This window comes from Parus major, chromosome 28, assembly GCF_001522545.3.
Source record: "Parus major isolate Abel chromosome 28, Parus_major1.1, whole genome shotgun sequence".
Lineage (NCBI taxonomy): Eukaryota > Metazoa > Chordata > Aves > Passeriformes > Paridae > Parus > Parus major.
The window spans coordinates 3,498,164-3,510,554 of record NC_031797.1 but is presented as its reverse complement, the minus strand read 5'-3'; the positions used below and the strand labels follow the sequence as shown (position 1 = coordinate 3,510,554).

General features: G+C 65.3%; 4 protein-coding genes across 5 annotated transcripts in view; 3 read left to right on the top strand and 1 right to left on the bottom strand.

Annotated features, from left to right (window-relative positions):
• ADAMTSL5 (ADAMTS like 5) overlaps positions 1-628 on the top strand; it is a 6,394-nt gene extending 5,766 nt beyond the window's left edge. Inside the window, exon 13 of the mRNA XM_015651486.3 lies at positions 345-628. Coding sequence (XP_015506972.2) covers positions 345-628 — 284 coding nt within the window. The remainder of the gene's footprint in view (positions 1-344) is intronic.
• A 291-nt stretch (positions 629-919) lies between these two features.
• Positions 920-2,922, top strand: LOC109022989 (CTD small phosphatase-like protein 2-A). The gene is made up of 9 exons (XM_033520096.1): positions 920-1,151; positions 1,238-1,334; positions 1,443-1,527; positions 1,598-1,690; positions 1,922-1,984; positions 2,062-2,141; positions 2,214-2,340; positions 2,436-2,531; positions 2,608-2,922. The coding sequence occupies exons 1-9, from the start codon at positions 920-922 to the stop codon at positions 2,662-2,664; spliced, it is 930 nt and encodes a 309-aa protein (XP_033375987.1). The 3' UTR covers positions 2,665-2,922.
• A 554-nt stretch (positions 2,923-3,476) lies between these two features.
• On the bottom strand, positions 3,477-9,683 carry PCSK4 (proprotein convertase subtilisin/kexin type 4). Of its 2 annotated transcripts, XM_015651620.3 has the most exons (15): positions 9,439-9,678; positions 8,955-9,059; positions 8,779-8,874; positions 7,874-8,002; positions 6,865-6,941; positions 6,675-6,763; positions 6,061-6,233; positions 5,774-5,986; positions 5,540-5,640; positions 5,165-5,268; positions 4,949-5,066; positions 4,703-4,873; positions 4,384-4,508; positions 4,021-4,140; positions 3,477-3,947 (listed from the first exon to the last, which is right to left on the bottom strand). In XM_015651620.3, exons 1-15 carry the CDS (start codon positions 9,634-9,636, stop codon positions 3,559-3,561), a joined length of 2,208 nt encoding a protein of 735 aa, XP_015507106.1. In that variant the 5' UTR covers positions 9,637-9,678; the 3' UTR covers positions 3,477-3,558. The 2 variants fall into 2 exon arrangements, with proteins under 2 accessions (XP_015507106.1, XP_015507109.1); XM_015651623.3 differs by lacking the exon at positions 3,477-3,947 and having other exon boundaries at positions 4,047-4,140; positions 4,384-4,549; positions 9,439-9,683.
• A 140-nt stretch (positions 9,684-9,823) lies between these two features.
• The window catches only part of REEP6 (receptor accessory protein 6), a 5,522-nt gene continuing 2,954 nt past the window's right edge, over positions 9,824-12,391 (top strand). Inside the window, exons 1-2 of the mRNA XM_015651706.2 lie at positions 9,824-10,042; positions 12,052-12,145. Of these exons, the coding sequence (XP_015507192.1) occupies positions 9,928-10,042; positions 12,052-12,145 (209 nt within the window). The 5' untranslated portion in view covers positions 9,824-9,927. The remainder of the gene's footprint in view (positions 10,043-12,051; positions 12,146-12,391) is intronic.

Sequence of the window (12,391 nt, the reverse complement as noted above, 5' to 3'; positions counted from 1 at the left end):
TCTGATTTAGGGGGTCCCCTCTGTGTCCCCATGAGGCTCCTCGGTGTCCCTTCCCGGCTTAGGGGGTCCCCTCTGTGTCCCCATGGGCAGGGGGGGCTCCTCTGTGTCCCTTCCCGGCTTAGGGGGTCCCCTCTGTGTCCTCATGGGCAGGGGGGGCTCCTCGGTGTCCCTTCCCGGCTTAAGGGGTCCCCTCTGTGTCCCCATGGGGCTCCTCCGTGTCTCTCTGATTTAGGGGGTCCCCTCTGTGTCCCCATGGGGCTCCTCCGTGTCTCTCCAGTTCAGGGGGTCCCCTCTGTGTCCCCATGAGCAGGGGGTCGCCTCCGTGTCCCCTCGCTGAGCCCCAGGAGCAGCTCGCACCCTGCAGCGTGTCGCTGTCGCTGTCCCCATGGCCGCGTGCCAGGCTCTGCCTGCCGGGGTCGGGGACCTCCCGCTTATCTCCCTTCCGGCGGAGCCGAGCGTGTCCCCCCCCCGATGCCGGAGCTCCCCCGCCCGTAACCCAACCCTTGGGCTGGTGGCGGCCACCGCGGGGCCCCTGTGGGGACAGGAGGTGACCGGGGGCACCCCGGGGGGCTTCGCCAGCTCGGGGCCGCCTCGGGGTGGGTTTGGAGCTGATGCCAGGAGAAGCTGAGACCTCCCAGCTCGTGTGGCTTGGGACTGTCCCCAAATGGGGTCCCGATGGCTCTGAGGTGCCCCGAGGGGCAGCTGCCAGCCCAGGAAGGTCCTTGTCACATCGGGTGACATCACCACGGGCCGGAGCCCTGGGACCAGCTGGGGAGCCCAGAACGGAGCCCCAGCCGGTCCCGGTAAAGTCTGAGTGGTCCCAGGTGCTCCGGGGTGATTTGGGCTGCAAAGCTGCCTCCACCCTATAAAAACCCTCCCTGGGTTTTGGGGCTGCTGGCGGGGGGGTTTTGTCACAGCCATGGCGAGTTTGGGGGCCACCCCACGCACGGAGAAACCCTCCGGGGGGGACCAGGGGCTCTCGACCCCCAGGACCGCGGCTCGTGGTCGGGCCAAGAGCCGGCAGAGAGAGGGGGAGCAGGGGGAGCGCGTCCCGCGGGGGTGGGTGCGGGTCCCCTGCTCGCCCACCACGCCCGGGAAGGGGCGGCTGGTCCGGCGGGGTCCCGAGGAGTGCCCCAGCCCCGGGGAAAGCGGTGAGCGCGTCCCTGCCCGGGGAGATCCCTGCGTGGGGCGGGGGGGGCTGCCCTGGCTGTGCTGACGGGACCCCTCTGCCCCTCAGACCCTGCGAGCCCCCCTCCACCGCCCTGCCCCGAGGGCTCCTATTTCTCGGCGCTCCCTGAGGTTGAGCATCAGGACCCTGCTGTCCCCCCAAGCCTGTGAGTGTGAGGGGGGTCCCCAAACCCCCCCAATATGTGTTGGGGGGGGTCCAACAGCCCCCCCAGCACCGCTGCCTTCCCCCCAGACCCTCTGCCTTCCCCCTCCAGGCCGAGCTCGGGGGCCCTGACCCCTGGGATGGACGGTCCCCGGAAGATCCGGAGCAAGTTGCAGCACACCCTGGTCCTGGAGCTGGTGAGCTGGGGGGGCTGGGGGGGCTCTGCAGCGCCCGGGGCTGGGGGCTCACCCTGTTCCCTGTCCTCAGGATGGGACCCTGCTCTACTCCTCCCTGCTCGCCCGTGGGCAGCAGGATGCCACGGCCACCTTCACCATGAACTTCCAGGCCAGTTCCTACAAGGTGGGTGCCTCGGGGCTGGGACAGTGGGTGTTGGGGAGCTTTGGGGCTGTGGCTCTCGACTGCTGCCCCACGTGGCCTCTGTGCCAGTGTCCCTTGAAGGGCAAGGGGCTCTGGAATCCGGGTGGTGAGGATGATGAGGGATCCTGCTGAGGGCACCGGCCCCTCCTTGGGGCTCACCTTGGTGCCAGGAGTGGGGTGCTGGTGCTTTTCCATGATGCTGTTCCCTCCCAGGTTCACGTGAAGCTGCGTCCACACGTGCAGGAGTTCTTGGAGAGCCTTTCCAAGACCTATGAGGTACCCAGAGCCCCCGGGATCTGTGGGGTGACCCCGGGGACGTCCCACCCAGGGAACCTTCACCCTCTCTATGCCAGATCTTCATCTACACCACTGCCAAGAAGGACTATGCCAAGAAGCTGCTGGAGGTGCTGGACCCCAGGAAGAAGCTGATCAGGTGATGGTGCTGCCCCGCTGGGGACCTCCTGTGTGACAGGGTGGGGTCCCCACGGCTCTGTCTCCCCGTCAGGCGCTGCCTCTCCCAGTCGGATTGTGTCTGCTCCCAGGGCTGCTACTGGAAGGACCTGACCCACCTGGGCAGGGACCTGGCTAAGACGGTGGCCCTGGACCACGCCATGCAGGGCTTCCCTGCCCAGGTAGGGCAGAGCCGCTCCCAGAGGGAATTTGAGCGTCCCCATCCCCGGGAGCACTGTGGCTGTGCCGGATCCAACCTTCTCCCTGTCCCCCCCAGGCTGCCAACTGGATCCTGGTGCCACCGTGGTCTGGGGACCCTCAGGATGAGGAGCTGCTGCCCCTCCTGCCAGTGCTGGAGCAGCTGGGCCAGGCGGTAGGAGATGTGGGGATGGGGACAGGAAGGGGACGGGGGCTCTGGGCGCTCCCCTACCCCGTCTCTCCCTGCGCAGGAGGACGTGCGCCCCGAGATCCAGCGGCAATTCCCGCCCCAACAGCTGCCTGCATGAGGATGAGCCTGGAGGAGCTCTGGGAGAGGCCGTGGGGAAGCTGTGGATGCTCAGGGACATCCAGCACCTCATCCCATGGAGCTGGGCTGGCTGTGCCAGGAGCCTCCCTTGGTGTTTGCAGGGGTCCCAGCTCATCCCTGGGGGTGTCCCCAAGGAGAGCCCCTGTCTTTGGACACAGAGCTCCGTCCTGGCTCCCTCCTCTCCCTGCTCTGTAAGGTCCAGCCAAGGCTTTCACGGTCATTATAAGCTTGGAGAAAGGTCTGGCTCTGTCTTAATTCCCGAAACTCTTCAGCTGAGCAAACACGCTGTGCTGGGGACGGCACGGCTGGGGAAGGGGGGGACACAAACCACATCCCCGGTGTCCTGGGGCAGCCCAGGGCCCTGGCACGGGGCCGGTGCTCCCGGGAGGGCCCCAGCTGGCAGCTGGCCCTGTCCCATGCCTGCCCCGTGCCGTGGGTGCCACGTGCCGGGGCACAGCTGCCACATGTGGGACAGAGCCACCCTGAGACCCCTTTTTTATGGCACTGCTGGTGACCAGGAATTGGGGACTTTGGAGGGGGTCTGGGCTGGCCTCTGCTGCCTCATGGGCTCGTGGCCGAGCTCCTGCTGTGGCCACACGGGTGCAGCTGTTTGGGGACATGTCACAGCTCATCCCTCTGAGCCTGGGAAAGGACACGAGGGCTCCTGGCCCCTCTGGGAATGTCTCTGTCCCCAGGGGTGTGGGAGGACCCCTGTCCCCTCGCACAGCTGGACACGGGGTGGGACCATCCCAGGCGCTGATGGGAGGGGGAATCACCCTTGGAGAGGGCAGCTGGAAAAGCAACAACGCTTTATTTCAGAAGCCAGGCACGATCCCAGCTCTGTCCCAGGCTGTCCCTGCAGCCCAGGCTGGTGTCACTCTGTCCCCCCGGCCTGGGCACAGCACGGAGCCCCTTTGCCAGCGCAGAGCACCGTGCGGTACGTGGGGTACAGCACCCCTGCCAGCACCAGGCTGCTGCAGGCCAGGACCGTGACAACCACGAGGTCCCTGCGCAGCCCCACAGGGCCGGGGGAGCTCTCCTCGGGCTGCTGGCAGGTGTGGGTGGCGTCGTGGAAGGTGCGGCCGGAGGGACAGGAGGTGCAGTTGTTGGCAGAGGAGCCCTGGCAGGTGTAGCAGGACGGGTGGCAGCTGGCGCAGACGCGGGCGGTGTCCCTGGGGGTGGCACTCCGGGCTCGCCCGTAGTAGCGTGGGGGGCAGTAGGACAGGCAGGAGCCGTGGTGGGTGTACAGGGAGCTGCCACAGTCTGTGGGGAGAGGCTGGGGTGAGATTCTGGGGGCTCTGAGCGTTGTCACTGTCCCCCCCAAGGCCTCGCTCACCCTCGCAGGCTCCCTGCTCGTCCCTCCTGAGACACTCGTCGGTGGCGGTGGCCGCGGAGGGCCTGGCTGGCATGTCCTCATCCGTGCCGTGCAGGTGCAGGGTGAAGCTGGTCAGCTGGCCTGGGGACAGCAGGGACAGGGGGCTGCCAGGTGAGGGCTATGGGGCTGGAAGCTTTGGGGTTGTGCTCTGCTCCCGGCCGTGTGCTGGCCAAGGAGACTCCCAAAGCACGGGCTCCTGTGGAAAAGGGCTCGTGGCCAGGAAGGAGAAGCCAAGAAATTTCCCATTCAAGTGGGGGAAGGAAGAGTGGCCAAGCACAGAGTGACCCCAGTAAAAATGGGGTTCACCCCCCATGGGGCACCCACCTGTGTTCTGGTTATCGCCCCTGTTCTCCAGCTGGAGGGTCCAGATCCCCTTGGGGTTCTCATCCCAGAAGTGAGTGGACATGAAGCTCCAGTCCTTGTAGCCGTCCTGGCTGGTGTCGTAGGGGCTGGAGGAGGAGAGCAGAGCTGGGAGTGCCAGCCCAGGGGCCTGGAGGGGCAGGGTGTGACCTGAAGGGTCACCCTGATTCTGCCCTGAGGGGACACTCCCGCGTGGCAGGGGTCCAGAGGGGTTTTGGGTGCAGTGAGCCCCTTTTTGGGACTCTCCAGGCCGTGGGAGCCGCGGCGCTCCCCCTGTCCTTACCGCACTGTCACCAGCGTGGACGTGGTCCCCATGGGGCTGCTCAGAGCCACCACCAGGTCCCCCCTGCGGCTGTAGCTCAGCGACAGCTGGACCTGGACGTGCTCCAGGGAGCGGATGCTCTCGGAGCAGGAGGAGGCATCCGTGGAGATGGTGAGCCTGGAGCCGATGTCCCTGTCCAGGACAAGTGAGGGTGAGGGCGCTCCCTGATGGGGCTGGGAGGCTGAACCTGGGCTCGCTGTCCCTTACCTGGGGACCTGAACAGCCTGGACCGAGCACTTCTCCTGAGGCCGAGTCCCTGTCCACGTGGTGGCCGCCTGCACCAGCAGCCCCGCGTCCAGCAGCCCATAGCCGTAGTAGTGGCTCACTGGGACACAGGTGGCACCCAAGAGAGGGACCCGTGAGCCCCTGGGTGCCACCAGGGGACTGCTGGCAGGTGTCCCAGGGGCTGGGCCCTGCACTCACCCCTGCGCCCCACGCCGTTCTCGGCCCAGTCCTCTGCCTGCAGGTGAGCGGGCTTGGAGGCCCTGACGATGAGGTGCTGCAGGTCACGCCACGTCAGGGCTGGGCTGGAAGCGAGGAGGACATGGGGACAGAGGTCTGGGTTGGTTTTTAAGGGGGAAATTTGGATCTTCTGGGCCCAAGCTGATCCCCCCAGTGATCTCCTTCAGTGCTAAAATGGGAGCAAAGAGCTCCAGAGGACAATCCTCCCCCTGTGCCGTGGCCCTGGGGGAAGGCCACGACTCTGCACCCCAACCTTCCTGCTGTCCCTCCCCTTCCTCGCCCCTGCTTGGGCACCAGCTCTCCCTGGCAGTGTCCCTCTGTCTCGCTGTCACCTACTTGGCCTCCAGCGCCAGGGCCACCATCCCCGCGGCCAGCGGGGCCGAGGCGGAGGTGCCGGTGTGTTTGTCTGTGCAGCGGTGGTGCAGGTCAGTGGTCACCTGCGGGGACAGGGGCTGCTCTCAGCACTGTTCCCAAGAAATCTGCCCGGAGCTGGGGTACCTTCAGCAAATTCTCCTTTTGGAGACACCGTGCTGGGATCTGTGTGTGCCCCGGAGCTCTTGTGACACTCACAATCTGCACCTTGCTGGTGGTCCTGCTGCTGTAGGTGGTGGTGAGGATGGCGGGGCAGCTCTCGCTGTAGCGGGGCCGCTGCCCGTCCCCCAGGACGCTGCCCACCGACACCGTGTAGATGCTGTTGGTGTAGCCATCGCAGTTGCAGTTGTCGTAGTTGGTGCCACCGTTGCCTGAGGCCCAGATAAAGATGGAGCCGAGCCCGCCCCGTCCCTGTTGAGGAGCAGAGCGGGGTGAGCGCGGTGTCCTCACGTCCCTGTGGTCCCCGAGGTCGGGGCTGGGCGTACTTGGACCACCCCTCTCTGGAAAGCGGCCGCAGCCAGGACTCCCGGCCCGTCCACCGTCCTGCCGTCGTCCTCGGGGCCCCAGCTGGCGCTGTAGATGTGGATGTACTGCAGCTGCAGCCCCAGGGCCTGAGCCTCCACGATGTCGGTGATGGAGCCGTCCAGCATGCGCACACCTGAGGGCAGGACCTGCTGCAGCACCGGGACAGGCCGCGGTGGCTGCGAGGGGACGGGGGCCAGGCAGGTGCCACCCCGAGGGAAGGACCTGGGGACACCTTGCCAGGACCCCCACAGCTTCCAGCAGCTTTCACATGACCCTGCCCTAAGGAGATCAGGCCCCCGTGCTGCTGCCATGAGCTGCTTCCCAAAGCTCCTCATTAAGCCTTTTGTAATTAAGCCCAGGGAGTGCTCCCGGCTTTTAACCCCCTTTGCCACCCTCCCTTCCCACGGCAGAGCCTGAGCCTGCCCTGCTGGCTGTTGGGCTGAGCACTGAACCCCGGGCTGGGGTAACACTGCAGCACCCCGGGCACCCCGTGAGCCCCAGAGCAGCCAGCCCTGGCCATTCCAGGGGGCTGGAGCCGATTTCCAACTCCCCTCCCGCGGGAGCAACGTCTCACCTCCGATTTTGGAGTTGTAGGCGACGCCTGCACCACAAACCCCGTTGTTGGCCACAGCTGCCACTTCCCCTGCACAGCGTGTCCCATGCCTGGGGGGCACAGAGTGACCCTGTGAGGGGTGGGGGGCCTGGGACAGCCCCGGCCCCCCAGAGATGAACCCCCCCAGTGTGGGGAGCTGGGCAGAACCCACCAGTTCTTGTCCCCCTCTCCGTATCGGGGCTGGGGATCGGGGTCGTTGCTGTTGAAGTCGTAACTTGCCAGCGGGTCCTGTTACAGAGCGAGGCAGCAGCGTGGGCCAAAGGGCCTGGGCAGGGCTGTGACAGCTCGGCACAGGCGCCTGGCACCGGGCCCGGCGCTGCCACCGCCGAGGGCCAGCCTGGGGGGACAGCGGGGCCCCTTCGTGCCCAGCTGCACCCCGAGCTGGAGCCAAACCCTGAGAGGGAAGGGAGCACCAGCAGGGGCTGAGGGGGCAGGGAAGGGGCTCAGGCTGGAGAAAAAGAGGAGCAGGGGGGACCTGCTGGCTCTGCACGACTCCCTGACAGGAGGGGACAGCCGGGGAGTGTCGGGCTGTGCTCCCAGGGACAACAGGGAACAGCCTCAAGCTGTGCCAGGTGGGAGGACAGCAGGAATTTCCTCGTGGAAAGGGCGGTCAGGCCTTGGCAGGGGCTGCCCAGGGAGGTTTGGAGTCGCCATCCCTGGAGGTGGCTCGGGGCTGGGGACAAGGGGGGCATCGGGCACAGCTTGGACTGGAGCCTGAAGCCGTTTTCCAGCCTCAGTGGCTCTGGGGTTCTGCAGAATGAGGTGAAAGCAGCAGAACTTGGCTGCTTCCCTGCCAGAGCCCAGCGTGCCGAGCCACCTGAGGGCGACCCTGGCTGGCCACGCAGCAGTGAGGAACCACAACCCACAGAAACAGCGGTGCTCCAAACACCCAGGATTGCCTTTCCTTCCCCGAGGAGTACAGGAGGGTTTACCAGCTTTACTGGCTTTGCAGCTTGCTGTAATTACAGCTATTCTGGGGGCTCTGGTGTGTGTACAAGTTCTAACATTTCCTCAGTGTGAGATTTCACTGCGGGAGACTCCAAACCTTGGATCCAGCCCTGGAGAGGCTGAGCTCCCACCACACAGAGCCAGGGGTGGGATGAAGGCGTTGAGTCCCGCCCTCCCTGAAGGAGCTGGGCCCTGGATCCCCCCATAATTACGTAGTTGGCAGCCAGGTCGGGATGATCCTTCTCCAGCCCATCATCCAGGACTGTCAGCACCACCCCCAGCCCCGTGTAGCCTCTGCTCCAAGCCGTGAGGATGTTCAGGTCGGGATGGACGTCGTTGTTCTGGAAAAGAGATTAAATCTGATCGGCAGCCCGGGGTCACCTTGGAGGGCTCCTGCTGCCTCATCACTGCCGGCATTAGCTGGGTTTATGTCTTGGTGGGGCACTGGGAAGGGCATTGCCAGCGGCTGGGGGGGATTCTGCCCCTCTGCTCAGCCCTGCGAGGCAATTCTGGGGTGCTGTGGCCAGCTCTGGGCTCCTCAGGACATGGAGCTCCCAGAGTGGGTCCAGTGCAGGGTGACAAAGTTGAGGAGGGGATTGGAGCGTCTCTGACAAAGAAAAGCTGGGGCTGTTCAGCCTTGAGAGGGGCCCTGGGTGTCCCTGTTTGCACTGAGGGCTCTGGGCCCAGAAACAGCCCCAGAGGAACGGGCAGGGACTGATCCCAGGAATTCCCCCTGCACAGGAGGAAGAACTTCCTCAGTGTGCAGTGCCCGAGCCCGGAGCAGAGAGGCTGTGGAGCCTGGGGATATCCCAGGACAATCCAGACACAATCCTGGGGACGGTGCTGAGCAGGGAGGTGGCACTGGATGTGGTCCCTGCATGATTATCCCTCCCTGGGGATATCCCAGGACAATCCAGACACAATCCTGTGCCCTGGGATGATGCTGAGCAGGGAGGTGGCACTGGATGTGGTCCCTGCCGTGATTATCCCTCCCTGGGGATATCCCAGGACAATCCAGACACAATCCTGGGGACGGTGCTGAGCAGGGAGGTGGCACTGGATGTGGTCCCTGCCGTGATTTGAGCAAGGCTCAGGAAGGGAAGCAGCCCGGTCTCACCATGTACCACTGCTTGGGGAACCAGGGATCCGTGGGCACCACGCCGCTGCCTCTCTTCACGCGCTTCTTCACCGTCTGCTGCTCAAACCACAGGACCTGGGCAGGGAGCAGCGCTGTGGGTGCCGGGCAGTGCCTGCCCACAGCTGTCCCCCGGCTCCCTGAGCCCTCCTCCCTACCTGGGGGTCCCTGGCGAGCCGCATGTGCCACCCCCAGTGCCTGCTCAGGGCTCTCTGCCTGGTGCCGCGGTGGCTGAAGTGGTGGAAGGGCTCTCCCTCCATCACCTGCGGGCACAAAGAGCTGCAGTGAGCTTCTCTAGGGGACACCAGAGCCCTGTCTGGGCTCTGCAGGGCACAACGGCGGATTTAACGGGAGCTGCAGCACAGGGCAAGCAGAGAGAGGAGTCCTGGGGAGGGGGTGTGTGGCCTTGGGGGTGCCCAGAGGCCGTTTGCTCTGAGTGGGGGGACACTGGCACAGGATTCCCAAATTCCCAGCACGTGTTTGAGGCCAGGTTGGACGGGACTTGGCGGAACCTGGCCTAATGGAAGATGTCCCTGCCCATGGGACAAGCGAAGGGGACAAACAGTAGCACACAGGGCGGGTACGAACAAGAAGGGGCCACACGGGGAGGGCTGGGCCCGCCTTTCCCCGCCCAGGCCGCACCTGGCCCAGGTAGAGCAGCCCGTGCCGGCGAGCCAGGGCCCGGGCGTCCCGCAGCCCCGCTGCCACTCGCACGGCCCAGCTGCTCAGGTAGACGCGGGACTTTGCGGGGCTCGGAGGAGCGGTGGCGACCACCACGAGCAGCGCCAACAGCACCGGGAACAGCGCCAGCACCGGGCCGGGCCTGGGCCGAGCCGCCATGAGGCCGCGCCACCACTGCGCGCGTTTCCATGGCAACGGCGTCGGCCCCGCCCCTCCGCACGGCCTCTTCTCATTGGCCAGCCTTGATCCCCCGCCCCGCCTTCTCATTGGCCACGCCCCAACGTTAATCCCGCCCCTCCCTCTCATTGGCCCCGCCCCGCCGTTTTGTCCCGCCCCCTTTGGCATTGGCCACGCCCCCCGCGGCAGCACTGACCGGGGCGCGGGGTCGGTCCGGGGCCGCTCCGGGGCCGCCGCCGCCGCTTCCTCACCTTCAGCATCGCCACCGCCGCCATGGGCTCCGTGCAGCAGCGCCTGGAGCGCTTCCTCTACAGCCCCGGGCCGATCGGCGACCTGCTGGGCCGGCTGGAAGCTCATACCGGCGTCCAACGGCTCTACCTGGCCACAGGTGCGACCGGTACCGCGGGGTCTCCCCGGTTCTCCCGTTCTGTCCCCATTTTCCCCGTACCCTGGAGCGCCTTGGCAGCTGCCCGCCGTGGCTCTGGGCTCAGCACGGGGGCACGGGGAGGGCAGGCAGGGTTTGGGGGTGCAGAGGGGGCCGCGCTGGGCTGGGGGTGCCGGGGGTGACCTGGCTGTCACCGCACTGCCCTCGCCTTCCACTGGCACGAAATGCCGAAATGCCGAAGCTCGCAGGGTCCAAGTGACAGAGAGACCCTCAGGACCCCCGGCCCTGACAGAGGGTGATCTGGTGACCCCCGGATCGTGATGGGTCAGATGGGGCACTGGGGCTGAGAGCTCATCCCCGCGTCCCACTGCTGGCACCGTGGGGATCCGGCCTTTAACCGGATCCCTGTTGTTCATTAATGAGCAACCAGCCGGATTTTCCCCGGGGATCCTCCTCCTGGCACGCCGTGCCCCCCTCTCCTCTGACCCTCGGCCCTGTGCCCTCGCTGCCAACTCCAACTGGCCTCATCTGCGTTCTCCAATTTGAGATTTCATATCAAACCTCCCGTGGGGCTCTCCCCATCTCCTGTGTCCCTCCAGGTGTGCTTTTCTGACCCTTCACCTGCAGCAGGGCTGCTGTTCCCACTCTGAGGGGAGAAGCTCCTCCCATGAAGGAGCTGCTGTGCGGGTCGTGTTTGGATGTGGTGCCACTCAGGCATCTTCCAAACAAAACAATCCCGGGCATTTGGTCAGGCTCAGCCGTGATGGATTTCTGGGGTAGAACAAGAACGGACGCACCAAAAAGTGATGGTTCCGCATTCTGGATCCCTGTCCCGGGAAGGAGAAGCTGTTGCTGAACTAAAACTTCCCAATTTGTCCCTCCTGTGGCTCTGGAGCAATCTCTAATTTGTGTTCGGACCCGTGGGCTGGGGTTTGGAGCAACCTTTGGGCAGCACCACCTCCAACCTCTCCCTCAGCGGAGCCTTTCCCTGGGTTTTTGCTGTTACATAAATTTCTCTGGGGGTTAAAATCCTGTGAAATCCCTTCTAAGGCTCTTGGGGAATGAAACCCAGCACTGCCTGGACCTGCCTGCCCTCCTTGGAGGGAGGTTTGGGATTGCTCCAAAGCCACGCTGCTCCTGCCCGTCTCCCAGGAAAGACCCGGAGCTGTGGGTGCCCCGGATCGGGGTCGGAGCTCAGCCCAGGAATGCTGCAGCGGGCAGAGCTGGGATAATCCGCCCTCCAAGCCCGAGCAAGGACTTTAATTCACCAGCACAGACAGGTTAATTCCCAGCTTTCTTGCTGCTGGTGGAGGAGTTTGTCCCAGTGCTGGGGAGAAGCTGCTGGGCTGGACAAAGTGCTCCATCCCCTGCATCGCTGAGGTTTTCCTGCCCTCTGAGCCCTGCTTTCCATCCCCAGAGCTCCTGTCCCACCTTCCCCACGCTCCTCTCGCCCAGCTCGGCTGCTCCAGCCTCCTGCGAGTGTCCGAGCGCTGGGCAGGCTCCAGGCCACCAAAGCCCGCGGCTCATATTTAATTTAACGATCGAATTGAGCAGCAGGGGAGCGGGGCTGGATTGCGGCTCCCAGGGGAGCCAAACCTTCCTCTGCTCGGGAGGAGCCGCGGTCCCGGGCGCCTGATCCGGGAGCAGGGCTCGTCCTTGAGCGGGAGGTCTGGGAATGCCGAGCGGCTCCGGGGGAGGCGAGAGGAGCCTTGACTTTGGACCATGGGTGTGTTGTCAGCGTCTCCGGTTCCTGCCGCCCTGGCCCCGCTCCAGGGGCGAAAGTGCTGCGAGATTGGGGTGGTAAAGTCCCAGCCGAGCCCGGGGAGGGGACGAACGGTGACAGGAGCAGGTCACGGCTCCCTCGGGGAGGAGCGGACATCCAGCACCTCAGGGCGTGCTGGAATTAATTGGGGGTGGTGGTTATCACTCACCTGTCACCGCTCGGGGATGAGAATCCTGCGGGGTGTTCCCCCGGGTGACAGCAGGCACCAGAACGCTCCTGTCCCCCGCAGGTTCCGTGGCTTTCGTGGGGTTGTACCTCATGTTCGGCTACGGCGCTTCCCTGCTCTGCAACATCATCGGCTTCGTGTACCCCGCCTACGTGTCGTGAGTACCTGTCCCACACCTGGAGAGCCTTCCCTGCCCTGCGCTGAGCCTCTCCCTGCTCAGTGAAGAGCCAGTTGTGGCTGGGAAGCTCTTGAGACCTTCCTGGAAACGCTGGGACTGTGCCAGAGCAGCCGGGGGGGTTTTGGGAGCAATCCTCCAGGGTTTGGAGGATTTGGGAAGCTGGAGCCCATCCCAGGACTGCAGCAGCCGTGTTTTCCTTCCTTCCTTCCTTCCTTCCTTCCTTCC